At 37.8% G+C, this 17,326-nt stretch overlaps 1 protein-coding gene across 1 annotated transcript; it reads right to left on the bottom strand.

Moving 5' to 3' along the window:
* Positions 1–494: 494 nt before the first annotated feature.
* nompB (intraflagellar transport protein 88-like protein nompB) lies at positions 495–15,203 on the bottom strand. The gene is made up of 2 exons (XM_089088681.1): positions 15,157–15,203; positions 495–3,034 (listed from the first exon to the last, which is right to left on the bottom strand). Exons 1-2 carry the CDS (start codon positions 15,160–15,162, stop codon positions 683–685), a joined length of 2,358 nt encoding a protein of 785 aa, XP_088944807.1. The 5' UTR covers positions 15,163–15,203; the 3' UTR covers positions 495–682.
* Between the last annotated feature and the right edge of the window lie 2,123 nt (positions 15,204–17,326).

The raw sequence follows: 17,326 nt of genomic DNA, 5'->3' as shown, positions 1-17,326 counted from the left end.
ACCGTATAATATTTGAATATTTTGGTCATACTCCAATAGGTGTCAACGAGATAAGTATAAACCTTTGAAAATTAAAGTTTGTATATGCATTTTTTTAACATAATCCAGAACCACCAGATCACCAGAAATATTTCTGTCATGTTCCAAATAGTTTCAGCGAGTAAACAGCTTTAAAAACTGAAATCTAAAAAATTGCAGATAAATAAACTTGAAAAGAAACTACCAATCACAAAAGAATTTTATTTGTACCACATATTTTTTTTTATGTTGAAATCAAAATGGCTGTACAGGTTGTAAGTTTGGTTACAGCAGAACATAAAACTTTGAAGCATATGAACAGTTCTGCACTAGGGGGGGGGGAGGTGCTTCTATTTGAAAGGATTGAGGACGACATGAATTTCGGAGACTTGACTATCTGTAAGACATGTATTTCAAGAAGATGTGTTCGTATGTTGAAAAGGTTTAGGACTTGACCACTTTTCCTTGAATATCAAAGAGAAAAAAATAAATACTACTTTCCATCCGTGAAAAAGGGTAAATATGGCTATCGGCTATCATAAGAAGTTGTAGTTTGGTTTCACTCTAAAGTATATACAGAGGTAACATTGAACTTACAATAAGAATTATGATTTTAGAACTATTATTTCGACAATTTTTCAGTAAAGGAGATCGAATTTATACGTTATTGAGGCAGCAAATTATTAAGTATGTACTCATCATCCATGTTAGAAAGTCCAGCAGTTTTTGGGCGTACTGATTCTGGGCGGGGTGAATCCCATCTGGAAGGCGTCTCTACATTCCTTTGCTGCGGTGAAGAAAATCTTAGTTCGTCTGAATTTCCGGAGCTGCTTATCCTCGAGGATGAGCTTCCAGTTCTGTCCAATAACCTTTGTGCTGTTCTTGACCGAGCTTGTTCTATTTGATGAAGAATTTCCGAATATTGCCTTGCTTCTGGGAAACCCAAGTCACTTGTAAGTCTAATCTGAGATTGTAAAATTTCAATATTCTCTGGAAATTTTATATGCGCTGCTTTGTAAACTTCGTACGCTTTCATAAGACTGCCACACTTTTTATGTACTGATGCCAAAGATAAAAGCCATCTGGGATCAAATGGCTGTGCTATTGCTGCTAATTCGAGCATAGGTAGAGCTTTTTCGGGTAGTTGAACCTCTATATAATATGACGATAGCCATTCAATAGCTTCCGTTGAAGATGGGGAGTACCTATGCGCTTCAGAGAAATAATACAGAGCTTGCTGCTTATCTTTTTGCTTGTCATATATATGTCCTAACCTGATAAGGACCCTTGGCTCACTAGGTAAAACGCTTAAGAGCTGAACATATAAATCAGAAGCCATATCCGTGTCTCCAGTTGTTTCGTAAATGTCTGCTAATTGGAACATTACATCAAACTGCCCACGAAGGACTGTGAGTATTTTTTGAAAGTAGTCCGTACTGTCCTGGTAGGATTTTATTCTTTTGAAAACTAATCCTAAATTGTAAGCAGCTTCAACGCAAATATTGTCCATATCTAATGCTTTTTCATATAACCCACGTGCTGTTTCATAATCTCCGTTGCTAAAATAACAGTTTCCTAAGTTAACAAACAAACCTGGATAGATACATCCCCCATCAATAGCTGTAATGATGTAGTCTTTGGCAGTATCTACTTCCCCCTTCAACCACATTATACCCGAGAGATTTGTTGTGGCTATTGCTGCCACTTTTAGGTCTTTCTTTGTCAAACCAACGAGTATGCTTGTACTTTGGCTTATATTGCCGATTTGAAGTAAAGCAACTGCTCTGTTTATTTCTAGTTCATCGGCCAAACTATAGCAAGGGGAACCTTTAATTACCTCGATGCACCAGCTAAAGGCAGACCCATCTTGGTCTATATCAGCAAGAAGTTTAAAGGACATTAACATGCTGGACTCGGATTTCTTTTTGTTATCTTGAATAAAACAACTCAAGTCATCTGTTTCGGCAACATCCACAAGGGTAATATGATTGTCATGCTGAATAACTGTAGCATTGTCTTCTTCTATTGGTAGGGAGATCATTCGCTGTATGTTATTTCTTAATCTTTCTTGATCCATAAGGATATAATAACAAAGGCTCAAATGAAAGCCACTTTGAAAACTTGGGTACTCTTGCATGACGAACTCAAATGTTGTTGCTGCGTCGGAAAACTGACCTAGCTTCACGAACAATATAGCAATATTGTGCATGATCTTTCCTCTCAGCCATCTGAATGCTTTTGGTATTTGATCTAAAGCCATTCGGTAATTTTTTAAAGCTTTTCCGTAATCACTCAGTCTAACATAAATGTTACCAACGTTCAGTCGGAACCGTCCTCCACCACCGTAAAGCTTATTCTTGATGATTGATTGGTATTGTTGCAGTGCTTCAGTATAAAGCTCATTTGCGCTACATTGGGCTGCTAAATTCAATTGGACGGAAAAAACAAGGTCAATATTTGGCGGGGTGGTGATATTCATCTGCTCTCGAAATCTTTCAACTGCTTTTTCTCGTGCCAAAGCTTCACGTGCGCGTTCCATGGCGATTCTATAATTATGTTGGCCGTTTGATGTAATTGATTCATCTATAAGATCCCATACTGCACGCTCCATAGAGATTAGTTTATCTTGTGGAGATTCATCTTTTTTTTCAGTGTATCCCGTTTGAAGTCTTCCCTGGTTTAGTGGGTCAAATACATTACCTTCGCCCCAACCACGTGAGCTGTATCCGGCACTCTTAACTGCTGTCATGGGCCTTGAAGCTGTTTGTGGTCGTGATGTTCCGGGCCGGGAAGCTGCAGTACTTTCACGAAATGCTGCAGTAGCCATTTTTCCAGTATTCAAACTAGATGTTATGCCAGGGGTCTTAGCCCTTGCCGGAGTGTACATTGGCTCACGAAAGGCTTCATCAATAAGTGCAACTGTTGGAATGGACTTATCTACTTTAGTAACACCATTTCTGTCATTTTCTTCTTCATCAGCTGGTGTAGAACGGAAGAATCGAGCGAGGCGCGACATCTGCAATGCAAGAATCCAACTTAAAACTTTTCTTTTTTGCTTGAGCAAAAATTGTTTCTTTTCTTTTTTGATTGAGCACAATTATCATGCATAAAGTTAGATACACTCTTTTTTTTTTAGAAAGGATTTAAAGGAGTTCGGAACGTCGCAGAAGGGGGTGAAGAGAAAAGCTCTGAATAGATTAGGATAAAGGAGGAGCATACACAGCTGTTTTGTTCTCATATTAAGCATTATTTGTTAGTAGATTGTGAGACTATAATTTTCAACTGTCACTTTGAAAAAAGAAAACGCGAGATATCACAACAAATTGGTAGGTATGGAAACTCTTGGCTTTGGTTGCGTTAGTTATTTATATAAATGGAAGGTTCTTGATGTGTATCATTTTTTAAATGCTGAGGGGTTAACAACTATTACAAAATGCGGCTCCCGAAACACTTTCGTCGGAAATGCCGACTAAAGTTTGATACAACACTTCACGCTACCCTAGCAAATTGGCGATTGGCGATCTTTGTATTGGAATGATCTGTCCTTCCATCAAAATTTGTTTGTATTGGCTAAAGCTTGGGTGGGTGTCACATAAATTAAGGGACACCCCAACTCTGTCGAGTTTTCTCTCTGTCGAGAATTTATTATGTTGCGTAAATATGGTATTAATAATAAAACCTTGCAGTGGTGCCAAAATTAGCTTTATGATTTAAGGTTTGAAACCCAGACTTTTTCGGTGGCTTGAATTTTTCAGTTAGATTTTAAATTTGAGTTTTGTAGCCCGAACTTTTTGGATGGATTGAATTTTTCGGCCTTTGGAGGGTTGCAAGTGATGCGACCACGCCAGACCCTGCGCCTACCGGGGCCCCAACGCTAACAAGGCAAAATATGTCACGAATCACAATCATGTGAGTTATTTTTTACTTTGTGAGGGGCTTCATAGAAAAAGCCATGGAATGTACGGCTGGGGTTTCCAAATGTGGGTCTTTCCTTTATGTGAAGCGGGGCCAACAGTTTTAAAACTGTCAAAACCCCCATTGTTAGGGCCTTTTTGCCCTGGTTACCAGATAAATGTCATTTTCTTTTGTTTCTTTAGTTAATTTAATTAATCCCCACTCTAGAACTACTTTATAACCCCGACGTCAGGCCCCATTTACCTTCACTTATTCCTCGCCTTAGCGACTTGGTCTTGTTAAATTTAATTTTCAAACTATTCTATCACACTGAACTCGGAAAACCTCTAAAAGCTTGTTCGTTTTGCTCACACTTTCATCTAGGATGCTTAAATCATCATGAAAATGTAAGTCCAGGAAAGTTTTCTTCCCCATTTGATTCCGTTTTTCCCATTGTCTTTCCTGTGCTCCTTAACACAATGTCCATCAAAATTATCCATATAAATTAGGATGGAAGACGACCCTTCTTAACTCCTGGTTTAATACAAAACCAGCTACTAACCTCATTTCATTATAATGTAGTTTAACTGCAACAGTAGTATCATAGGCAGCGCGCTAGCGCTGCCAAGTAAAGCACGATGTGGGCACAATGTGTTTTTTTTTGGTTCTCAATACCCGGACACTTCGTAACGAAGGTGTTGTCGTAGAAACTTTGAAAAGGGCTCATTCGATTGGAAATTGGTGTGGGTTGTGCCCTTTTTAATAGTCAAAATTGTTTGGAGGGCAACTATCCTCCCCCCCCCCCCACGCCCATCATTCCCCCAAACCCATCCAATCAAAATTTTGAGATATCCATTTTTTTAAGCAATGTTGATTCACAGACAGAAAATATGTTTATGAGGAGGAGAATCCCCCACAACCCTCAGGGCAAGGGTTTTAAGTTATGCCCTGGGGGCATATAAGGTTTTTATAGAAGGCGTTGTCGTAGAAACTTCATAATTGCTCATTCAATTGGAAATTCAAAGAACTAGTGCCCTTTTAGATAATCGAAAGTCATTGGAGGGCAACTACCCCCCCCCCCACGCCCATCATTTCCCCAAACACATCCAATCAAAATTTTGAAATAGCCATTTTGTTCAGCGGAGTTGATTTACTGATAGAAAATATGTTTTTGAGAAGGACACTCCCCAAGAGCCCTCAGGGCAAGGGTTTTAAGTTATGCCCTGGAGCCATATAAGGTTTTTAAAGTAGGCGTTGTCGTAGAAACTTAAAAAAAAGCTCATTCGAATGGAAATTCAAAGGGCTAGTGCCCTTTTTAATATCAAAAGTGATTGGAAGGCAACTAACCCCCCTCTCACGCTCACCTTTTCCCCAAACACATCCAATCAAATTTTTAGATAGCCATTTTATTCAACGAAGTTGAAAGTTTTGGAAATTAGGTACTCAAGGGTGACAACCCCTCCCTCCACAGCCCTCAGGATAAGGGTTGTAAGTTATGCCCTGGGGGCATATAAAGTTTTTATTGAAAGCGTTGTCGTAGAAACTTCAAAAGGCACATCGAATTAAAACTTTGAGATATCCACTTTTTTCAATGTAGTTGAAATTTCTAGAAATTTGGTCTTTTAGGATGATAACCCCCTCAGAGCCCTCAGAGCAAGGGTTGTAAGTTATGCCCTGGTACATATAAAGTTTTTATTGAAAGCGTTGTGGTAAAAACTTCAAAGGAGCTCATTCTATTGGAATTTGAAAGGGCTAGTGCCTTTTTTAATAGCTGAAAGTGATTTGATAGCGACTAACGTCCCTCTCACGCCCACCATTTTCCAAAACACATCCGATCAAAATTTTGAGATATCCATTTTGTTCAACGTAGTTTTACGTTCTGAAAATTTGGTCTTTTAGGATGATAATCCCCTTAGAGCCCCCAGTGCATAGGTTGTAAGTTATGCCCAGGGGGCACCTAAGGTTTTATATAGAAAGTTGTTGTATAAATAATAGGCAGCGCGATCGCGCTGCTTAAGTAAAGAACGGGGACACTCGAGAACGAGACAAGAAATGGGGACTATAAAGAGGAGGACACTCTCCTACAGTCCTCAGGGCAAGGGTTTTAAGTTATGCCTTGGGGACATATAAGAACGATGTTGGCAAAATGTAATACTTATTAATTTTAACCTTTAAAGCAGGGCACTTCGTATCGAAGAAGCTGTCTTAGAAACTTCAAAAAGGGCTCATTCAATTGGAAATTGGAGTGGCTTGTGCCCTTTTTAATAGTCGAAAGTGACTGGAAGGCGACTAATACCCCTTCAACGCCCTCCATTTCCTGAAACACATCCAATCAAAATTTTGAGATACCCATTTTGTTCGGCGTAGTTGATTTCCAGATAGAAATTATGTTTTTGAGGACAGTCCCCCATATCCCTTAGGGCAAGGGTTGTAAGGTATGCCCTGGGGGCATATACGGTTTTTTATAGAAGGCGTTGTCGTAGAAACTTTAAAAAAGGCTCATTTGATTGGAAATTCAAAGGGCTAGTGCCCTTTTTAATAGTCAAAAGTCATTGGAGGGCAACTAGCCCGCTTTTTACGCCCACCTTTTCCCCAAACATCTAATCAAAACTTTGAGATAGCCATTTTATTCAACGTAGTTTTAAGTTCTGGACATTAGGTCTTTGAGGATGGCAACACCCCCACAGCCCTCAGGGCAAGGATATAAGGTTTTTATATAGCGCGTTGTCGTAGAAACTTCAAAAAGGCTTCATTCGATTGGAGATTGAAATGGCTAGTGCCCTTTTTAATAGTCGAAAGTGATTGGAAGGCGACTAACACCCCTTCAACACCCACCATTTCCCGAAACACATCCAATCAAAATTTTGAGATACCCATTTTGTTCAGCGTAGTTGATGTCCAGATATAAATTTTGTTTTTGAGGACAGTCCTTAGGGCAAGGGTTGTAAGTTATGCCCTGGGGGCATATACGGTTTTTATAGAAAGTGTTTTCGTAGAAACTTCAAAAAGGACACATTGGATTGGAAATTCAAAGGGCCAGCGGCCTTTTTAATAGTCAAAATTGAAGGGACACTTACTAACCTCTCTCTCACGCCCACCTTTTCCCCGAACACATCCAATCAAAATTTTTAGATAGCTATTTTATTCAATGTAGTTGAAAGTTTGGGAAATTAGGTCTTTAAGGATGACAACACCCACATCCACAGCCCTCAGTGTAGGGGTTTTAGTTTATACACTGGGGGCATATAAAGTTTTTACTTAAAACATTGTCGTAGAAACTTCAAAAGGGCTCATTTAATTGGAAATTGAAAGGGCTAATGCTCCTTTTAATACTGAAAGTTATTCGAGAGTGACTAACGCTCCTTTCACGCCCACCATTTCCCCAAACACATCGAATTAAAATTTTGAGACATCCATTTTGTTCAATGTAGTTGAAAGTTCTGGAAATTTGGTCTTTTAGGATGATAACCCCCTCAGAGCCCTCAGTGCAAGGGTTGTAAGTTATGCCCTGGGGCATATAAAGTTTTATTGAAAGCGCTGTCTTAGAAACTTCAAAGGAGCTCATTCAATTGGAAATTGAAAGGGCTAGTGCCTTTTTCAATAGTTGAAAGTGATTTAATAGCGACTAACACCCCTCTCATGCCCACCATTTCTCAAAACACATCCAATCAAAATTTTGAGATATTAATTTTGTTCAATATAGTTGACACTTCTGGAAGTTTGGTCTTATAGGATGATAACCCCCCTCAGAGCTCTCAGTGCAAGGTTTGTAAGTTATGCCATGGGGGAATATAAGGTTTATATAGAAAGTTTTTGCATAAATCATAGGCAGCGCGATCGCGCTGCCTAAGTAAAGAACGGGGACACTCGAGAACGAGACAAGAAATGGGGACTATAAAGAGGAGGACACTCTCCTACAGTCCTCAGGGCAAGGGTTTTAAGTTATGCCTTGGGGGCATATAAGAACGATGTTGGCAAAATGTATTATTTATTAATTTTAACCTTTAAAGCAGGGCACTTCGTATCGAAGAAGATGTCGTAGAAACTTCAAAAAGCGCTCATTCAATTGGAAATTGGAGTGGCTTGTGCCCTTTTTAATAGTCGAAAGTGATTGGAAGGCGACTAACACCCCTTCAACGGCCAACATGTCCTGAAACACATCCAATCAAAATTTTAAAATAGCCATTTTGTTCAGTGCAGTTGATATATAGATAGATATTATGTTCTTAAGGACAGTCCTCCACAGCCCTGTGGGCACGGATTGCGAAGTATGCCCCAGGGGCCTATGCGGTTTTTCTTATAGAAGGTGTTGTTGTAGAAACTTCAAATAAGGCTCATTCGAATGGAAATTCAAAGGGCTAGTGACCTTTTTAATAGTCAAAAGTCATTGGAGGGCAACTAAATGCTTCTTACGCCCACCATTTCCCCAAACACATCTAATCAAAACTTTGAGATAGCCATTTTATTCAACGTAGTTTTAAGTTCTGGAAATCAGGTCTTTGAGGATGACAACACCCCCACAGCCCTCAGGGCAAGGATATAAGGTTTTTATATAGCGCGTTGTCGTAGAAACTTCAAAAAGGCTTCATTCGATTGGAGATTGAAATGGCTAGTGACCTTTTTAACAGTCGAAAGTGATTGGAAGGTGACTAACACCCCTTCAACGCCCACCATTTCCCAAAACACATCCAATCAAAATTTTGAGATGCTCATTTTGTTAAGCATAGTTGATTTCCAGATAGAAATTATGTTTTTGAGGACAGCCCTTAGGGAAAGGGTGGTAAGTTATGCCCTGGGGGCATACACGGTTTTTTATAGAAGGCGTCGTCGTAGAAACTTCAAAAAAGGCTCATTCGATTGGAAATTCAAAGGGCTAGTGCCCTTTTTAATAGTCAAAAGTGATTGGAGGGCAACTAACCCGCCTCTCACGCCCACCTTTTCCCCAAACACATCTAATCAAAACTTTGAGATTGCCATTTTATTCAACGTAGTTTTAAGTTCTGGAAATTAGGTCTTTAAGGATGACAACACCCAAACACCCCTCAGGACAAGGGTTGTAAATTATGCCCAGGGGGCATATAAGGTTTTTATATAACGCGTTGTCGTAGAAATTTCAAAAAGGGTCCATTCGATTAGAAATTGAAATGGCTAGTGCTCTTTTTAGTAGTCAAAAGTGATTGGAAAGCAACTAACACCCCTTCCATGCCCACCATTTCCCCAAACACATCCAATAAAGATTTTGAGATAGCAGTTTGGTTCCACGCAGTTCAAAGTTCAGGAAATAATACCTATGAGCAGGACACTCCCCCCACAGTCTTCAGGGCAAGGGTTATAAGTTATGCCCTGGGGGCATATAAGGTTTTTATTGAAATCTTTGTCGTAGAAACTTCACAAGGAGCTCTTTAGATTAGAAATTCAAAGGGCTAGTGCGCTTTTTAATAGTCGAAAGTGATTTGAGGGCAACTAACCCCCCTCTCACGCCCATCTTTTCTCCAAACACATCCAATAAATATTTTAGATAGTCATTTTATTCAACGTAGTTGAAAGTTTTGGAAATTAGGCCTTTGAGGATTGCCTCCCCCCCCCCCCAGAGCCCTGAGGGCAAGGGTTGTAAGTAATGGCCTGGGGGCATATAAGGTTTTAATTGAAAGCGTAGAAACTTCAAATGGGCTCATTCAATTGGAAATTGAAGGGGCTAGTGCCTTTTTTAATAGTTCAAAGTGATTGGAGAGCGACTAACGCCCCTCTCACGCCCACCATTTTCCCAAACACATCCAATCAAAATTTTGAGATTTTGAGATTCCATTTTGTTCAACGTAGTTGAAAGTTGTTGAAATTAGGTCTTTTAGGATGATAGCCCCCTCAGAGCCCTCGGTGCAAGGGTTGTAAATTATGCACTGAGGGCATATAAAGTTTATATAGAAAATTGCTGTAGAAATTTTAAAAAGGGCTCATTTGATTGGAAATTGAAATTGCCCTTTTTAATAGTCGAAAGTGAGTGGAGAGTAATTAATCCCCCTCTTACGTCCACCATTTCCCCAAAAATATTCAATCAAAGTTTAGAGATAGCCATTTTGTTCAACGCAGTTAAGGTTTTTATAGATAGAGTTGTCGTAAAACTTCAAAAGGGGCTCATTCAATTCGAAATTGAGAGGGCTAGTGCTCTCTGTAATAGTCAAAAGTGATTGGAGGGTAACTAACCCCCCTCTCACGCCCACCATTCCTCCAAACACGTCCAATCAAAATTTTCAGATAGCCATTTTGTTCAACTTAGTAGATAGCTCTGGCAATTAGGTCTTTGAGAATGACACCCTCCCCCAAGCACTCAGGGCAAGGACTGTAAGTTATGCCCTGGGGGTATATAAGATTTTTATTGAAAGTTTTGTCGTAGAAACTTCCAAAGGGCTCATTTGATTGGAAATTGAAAGGGCTTGGGCCATTTTAAATAGTTCAAAGTGATTGGAGAGCGACTACCACCCCCCTCACGCCCACCATTTCCCAAACACATCCAATCGAAATTTTGAGATAGCCATTTTGTTTAACGCAGTTGAAAGTTCTGGAAATTTGGTCTAGTTTGATGAAACCCCTCTAACAGACCTTAACGTAGGGGTTGTAATTTATTCCCTGGGGCATATAAGATACTTATAGACAGCGTTGTCGTTTCAAAAAGCGCTCATTCGATTGGAAATTAAAAGGCCTAGTGCCCTCTTTAATAGTCGAAAGTAATTGGAAGGCTTGACATTTTTATAGTAAAGATCGATGTGGGTATAATGTAACATTTTTTGTTGTTGTTGTTTAGACCAGGGCACTTCGTATCAAAGGAGTTGTCGTGGGAACTTTGAAAAGGGCTTATTCAATTGAAAATAGAAAGGGCTGATGCCCTTTTTAATAGTCCAAAGTGATTGGAGGGCAACTAATCCCCCTTCCACTCCTACCCTCCCACGCCCACCCTCCCGTATTCCCCTTAATTTTTAAAAATAAAAGTTTGCTTAAGATTAAATCAAAATACACTGTGATAATGCTAATTACCAAAAAGGCATCTCAGCAGTATCCCAAAAACAATTGAGGGTATTATGTTCAAACTTTCGGGGCTATTTCTGCTCTTAAAATTCAACCAAATCAAAATAGCGTAAGTGCATCCAAGCTATCAAAGAAAGTAAACAGATTTTTTTGCGAATGGTATCAAGTTTTCCATTGCAGGTAAACTAGAGGAGGTATGAAACTAAATTAAACAGTACCATTTTGTGTACAGATTTTTAAAAGGGTGTATGTTGTTAAAAATTGCTGAAAACTTTTTTCCAGCATACAAAGTGCAGGCCAAACTATAAAGTCATAAAAAACGAAAAGATTTAAAGTATTATTTTCTTTTTCCCTGAAAAGACTATGTCAATGTAAAACGAACAGAAGTTAATTAAAAAAACGTTTTCCACGAAACAAGTTTTTCAAAGAAAAGTAAAGAACTCCATTTAAAAAAAAATGAGCAAAAATAAAATCAAATAATCTACCAAGTGTGAAGCTACCACAAATCAGCATCGATAAATAAATGAAACCCCCCCAAAAAACAGAAATTACAATAATTAACCAAGTCAAATTCAAAACGAGCAGAAATTAACATAAGTTGGGCGCAAAACCCCTATGCCTTCCCAAGCCCAGAACAAAAATTTGCACTTTACTGAAAAAAATACAAATGAATGTGCATTGTCAGCTTAATATACATATACTGATATTTAGTAATCAAAATGTTTATATATTTGATTTATTAAAGTTATAAAAGTAAAAATCATTTATATGTTTTCAATAAAGTGCAAATTTTGTTCTGGCCTTAGGAAGGCATAGGGGTTTTGCGCCCAACTTATGTTAATTTCTGCTCATTTTGAGTTTGACTTGGTTAATTATTGTAATTTTTGCTTGTTTTGGTTTTCATTTATTTATCGATGCTGATTTGTGGTAGTTCCACACTTGGTAGATTATATGATTTTATTTTTGCTCATTTTTTGTTAAATGGAGTTCTCTACTTTTCTTTGAAAAATTTATTATGTGGAAAAATTTTTTTAAATTAATTCTCATACATAGCACCAATCACTTGTATGTATTTGTTTGGTATATCATACAAGGATAAGACATTCGCTAAGGCTCTTCTATCAGCTGACTCAAACGCTTGCTCATAATCTATAAAACTGAGGACTAAAGGTGTTTCATAACTCATGCGCTTCTCAGTTATTAAAATAAGAGTGACAATTTGGTCGACACATCCTCTATCCTTCCTAAAACCGAACTGTTTTTCTCTTAAAACTTTTTCTACATCATCTTAGTCTATAAAGTATCATTATACTAAGTAATTTGCTACCTACAGAGACCAGGATAATAATTCTATAATTACAACACTCACTCTTATCACCTTTTGTACAGGAGTTTAATTAGGATTTTCCTAAAATTGCTAGGTGCTTCCCCTTTTTCAAAAATCATACTCATATTCTTCAGTAGCTTATTTCTAACCTCATAGCCACCATATTTCAGAAGTGTATTTACCAAACTATCAGCACCAGGAGCCTTATTATTTTTTTTAAATCCTTTTAGTATTGTCACTAATTGTTCCTCACAACATAAATCTTCATTGACGACCATGGTGTCTTAAACTTTTTCATTTTCCTCTATATCTTTTCCAGTAGCTCTATGCCGGTTTAAAAAATTCTCAAAATGCCCTGCCCATCTCTTTGTAAGTCTTTTTTATCACTAATTGTGGCCACGTTCGTATCTTTAACTGGGACAAGTCCAGATTGACTACTCCTCCTCAATTTAATAATATGCCAGCACAATATTTCGCTACTATGCCGTCTTGCCACATCTTCAAGATCCTCGGCAGTTTTATCCATTGTCTCCACTTGACACCTCCTTAGCTCATGTTTTAATGCTTTTTCCACTTTCTTTACGTTCCTTGTATTTTCAAATTGTCCATCATTCAGATAGTTTCTGTACAAGCCCCATTTTCTCTCTATTAAACACAAAGCCTTTTCACTCGTATTCTTAGCTGTGTTCCTAACTTTCTTCCCTAAGACACAATCAGCGACTTCACAAACTATTTTCGTAAAATCATTCCATTCATCGTCTACATTGTCAAATATTAAACTCTTTAGTTTAGTCGGCCTATTAAACTGTTCTTGAAAAGTTTCTCTCAAATTCTCGTCCTGGAGTCTACCAACGTCATAACTTCCCAGAAGATTCTTACCCTTCCTGAGTTTCAACTTTGAATTAACCCTAGACACTACTAAACGGTGATCTTTACTTTTAACATCAATGGCAGCACTCCTATATACCCTAATATCTTGTATTGATCCTTGTATTGATCATGCTAGTGTTCTGTTCACAATAACATAATAAATAAGGTTAGCTGTCTTACCGTCATGTGAAAACCGTGTTAATGTTAACTTATAGGCCATTTTATGACCAGACACTGTATTAGTTATAACTAGATTGTTATACCTACGAAATTTCAGCAGTCTAAAACCATTACGATTTTCTTTTCTTATATCAAATTTACCTAGGCTGGGATACCCTCTATCGCTATTTTTACCGACCTGGGCTTTAAAACCTCCTAATAGAAACACCATATTTCCACCTGGGACCCTGTCTATTTGCTCCTGTAACTGTAAGTAAAATTACCCTAGTCACTACTATTTCCGTCAGTCGCTTATACAGGGGCATATACTACTATGTCTGATACCCTGCACTTTTCAGTCACAAAATGAGCGATTAGTATTCTATTATTAATACCTTCTCAATCCAAGCAAGACTTAGCAGCTTCCTTATTTATCATGAGTCCTACTCTTTGTGTATGCCCCCATGCTTCCTGTCTGAGTAAATAAATTCTATTTAATCTAATTTCATGTTTCCTACCCATGGGATGTGAGTTTCTGAAATTCCTAATAAGTCCAGTTCGAAATTCTGAATTTGTCTCTCAAAATGTCGATACAGTAGTTATTTATAACGTCATAACATTCCAAGTTGCAATTCTCATATTCTTTAATTTATTGAAATTATTTTGGCCTCAGGAAAAGCAATGATTTCGGAATTCAGTGCAGGACGGGAACCAACGCATCTTCTGAGGTATGCACCGAAGTGCTTAAGCCGGCTTAGAACCGGGCAGCAAGAAGACCTCCCGTCTGAATGAAGGCTTTGTACAATCCTGGGTCGATCTTGGTCACAACATAGTTTTCATGCTACAACAGGGAAGCGACCAATAGTAGATAAATTAGCTGGGAATAGGTTTTCAGCCCTAAAACGCCCGCCAAAACAGATCAAGCCCAGAAGAATTATCCATTAATCAGAATCCCCTGCGAATGCTATGTTGTTTACTAGGCTATGATTTCCTTGAAGGGCGCCACTACTTAAGTGGGAACAGAGTTCACTGCAAGGTCCCCAGTCTTGCGGGCACTGAACAGTAGACTCAGTATTATGAACCAACAACAAAAGTGTTGTATCTGAATTGGGCCAAAACACATCTGGAGGCCGAATATCTAAAATGTTACTGTGTTTTACTCTTCTTTTGGGAGGGGGGAGGGGTCAAAACTGCCTTGTTATATTTACATAATTTTTTTTGAAGACCAATTACTGTCAAAGATTGCATATAAGCACTCCCGTCTTCTTTTGTTATTCTTCTCTATTTCATTAAAGTTATTAACCTAATCTAAAATTAAAATATTAGTACAGCTCTCTGTCTTGCAAACCGAAGGATAATTCTGAAACATATAAAATGAAAACATTAGTTAGCATCAACATCAGCCTTTCACACGGGACGCGTCTTTTTAGTTAGATCTACAATAGACCGATTGAGATTTTCATTAAACTAATCATAAAAATTTTTGAAACGTCTAAATTATTTATTTTAATCACTAAATAGTCGTATTTTTATCTAAGGATGTGATTAAAGTCTGGCTAAGTATTTCATACAAGTTTATCCTATGGGCAATGGCGTAGCTAGAGGGGGGCAGCTGTTCCCGGGCACAACCTCTGGGGGGTTCCCAAACTAAGTATTTGTCAATACTATGATCTATTTATAATTTGGAAGTGACGGTGAGGGGGGTGGACAAAATCGACATTGTCCCCAGGCACTAAAAAAAACTAACTACGCCTCTGCTGATAGGTACAGCTTGCAACAAACTAATATTTTGTTATACTCCCTTAATATTAGAGGATTGCTCTGACAATAATTGTCAGGGAGACTGCATAAATCTAGTAACAACATACCTTCATTTTATGTCGATTTTTTCTCCATTTATAAATGATATAAATGTTTGTTTGGGCCGCTGTTGCCCAGGCGACATGTAGTCAATCTTAAGTAATTATGTAGATGGCAATACTTGCGCATAAATTCAATATTTCAACTTTAATTGCCAACTTTTTCAGATGGCTTTTTTTGGAATTATGGTCAAAAGGGAATCATGGGGTGGTATTTTCACCTTTTAGCTTGCAAACTAATCCATAGAATGGTGACACTGCAGAGTTAGGTCTAATGTTTTTTAGTTTTGCCTAGCCTATAATTTAAGGCTATATCAGAACGTTCTGAGGGGGGGGGGGGGGCAAGGAGACCAGAGAATATTTTGGAAATTATTTCGTGGCCATAATCATGTCACCATGTTTTCTCCAGTATGTGAGAGGGTACCTGGTCATAAGGAGACATGTTAAGAAAACAATTCTTACTTTATAATATGCATAATAATCCTACTTATAATGTACAAACTGATTTGCAAATCAAGGTGACAGATTTGCAAAGTGATACCACACTTAAAATAGATTTAAGGAAAAAACCAACTTGGTGGATTTCTATGGAAGTTTGTCTTCTGAAAACTACAAGGAATTAAAAAGGTTTGCTGAGCAATTAATTACTATGTTTGGTAGTACGTATATTTGTGAGCAAGCTTTTTCAATTCTGAATTATCAAAAAAAACCAACACTGTTCTCGGTTATCAGACGCAACATTTCACGTCTCTAATACAAAAATTCAAGCTAATGTAAGAAAAACCTTCAAATGTCAAATGCAACAACGAAAATCTCATTGATTGTATTAACTACAATAAATGTAGTGAAAATATACATTAAGCGTTTTACTTTTAAACCTAAAATATTTACATATAAATATTGTAGACGTACTCTACTTATTATAGTACACCTATAATACTAGATTACAGTGTAATGACATGTGACCTAAGTGCGGCCCGCGTGATATCCCAACGTAAACTTTTGGCCCTTTTACAACAATAGGTTGCCAAACCATGCCCTAGAGGAAGGAGAGAAAAGAAAGTAAGAATTAAAAAACACCCCCCTAAAAATTCATAATAACATTGTAGCAAAATTCCCATTGGGAACTATCCAGTATAACATCAAGATTTTTAAGGCAAATTCAGTTTATTTTCAAATTTTACCCATTTTAATTCATTATAAAAGACCAAAATGGACTCTAAAAAATATTTTTGTTAAATGAGCTCCTATCAACTCTAGCTAAAGAATTTAAGAATGAACTTCTGATTTGGTTTTTATTGCTTAAGATTAGGGCCGTTTTTTCACTCGTCAATGTGCTAAGATCTTACATCTTTTGTCAGAAAACGCTTAAAAGTGAAACCTTTGAACAAAGATCTTACATCTGTGGTCGTTTTTGTGCAAACGTCTTTCATCATTCTGCTCTGATCAGCGGTCTGAGAACAATGATGAGTAGATCATCAAAGTTCTATATGGCAGAACAGTGGCGGTCTTCACACTTTTTGCAAACATCAGTGAGCTGTAAGATCTTAGAACAAAGATGAGTTAAAAAACGATAATCTTTGCAGAAAGATGTAAGATGTTAGATGTAAGATCTTAGTGCTAAAAAACGGGCTGATTATTAACGTAAAGGCTGAAATATTCCAACTATGACTGAAAAGGTGATGGTAATTTCACAGGATAATAACACTTCTCTGAATATTATCAGTTGTTTGTGGCCCCAGCACACTTATCCACTCAAAGTGATTTTGGACACTGAAACATATTTTAGAGTTTGTAAATTACACTCACTGAGTAGCAAGGCATTAAGTATGCTTGCAAAGTGCAGCTTCTTTAATAAGGGTGCCAATTGGGAGGGGAAGGGCAATTGTGTCTCTTCCCTTAGATCTTGAAAATACCTTTGTTTTGTATTTGCTCTGAAAAAATGGAAAAAAAAAAATGAAATCGCTCTTAGATTTGCCTTGAAGAAAATTATCTCCTCCCCATCTAGACTTTGAAAGATACCTTTTTTGTATCTTCATTATAAAACAAAAAGAAAAGAACGGCCTTGCCCCCTGACTGAGTATTTCATAGGGCACACGTCAGACTCATTGCATGTGTCACAACCTAGAGGGTTGTGACATACATACACACACAAAAAAAAAAAAAAAAAAAAAAAAAA

This window comes from Artemia sp. Qi Xiang Cuo, chromosome 5 (assembly GCF_049724085.1).
Source record: "Artemia sp. Qi Xiang Cuo chromosome 5, ASM4972408v1, whole genome shotgun sequence".
Lineage (NCBI taxonomy): Eukaryota > Metazoa > Arthropoda > Branchiopoda > Anostraca > Artemiidae > Artemia > Artemia sp. Qi Xiang Cuo.
Note: the sequence above shows the minus strand (reverse complement) of the source record. Positions and strands in the feature narration are given on the sequence as shown.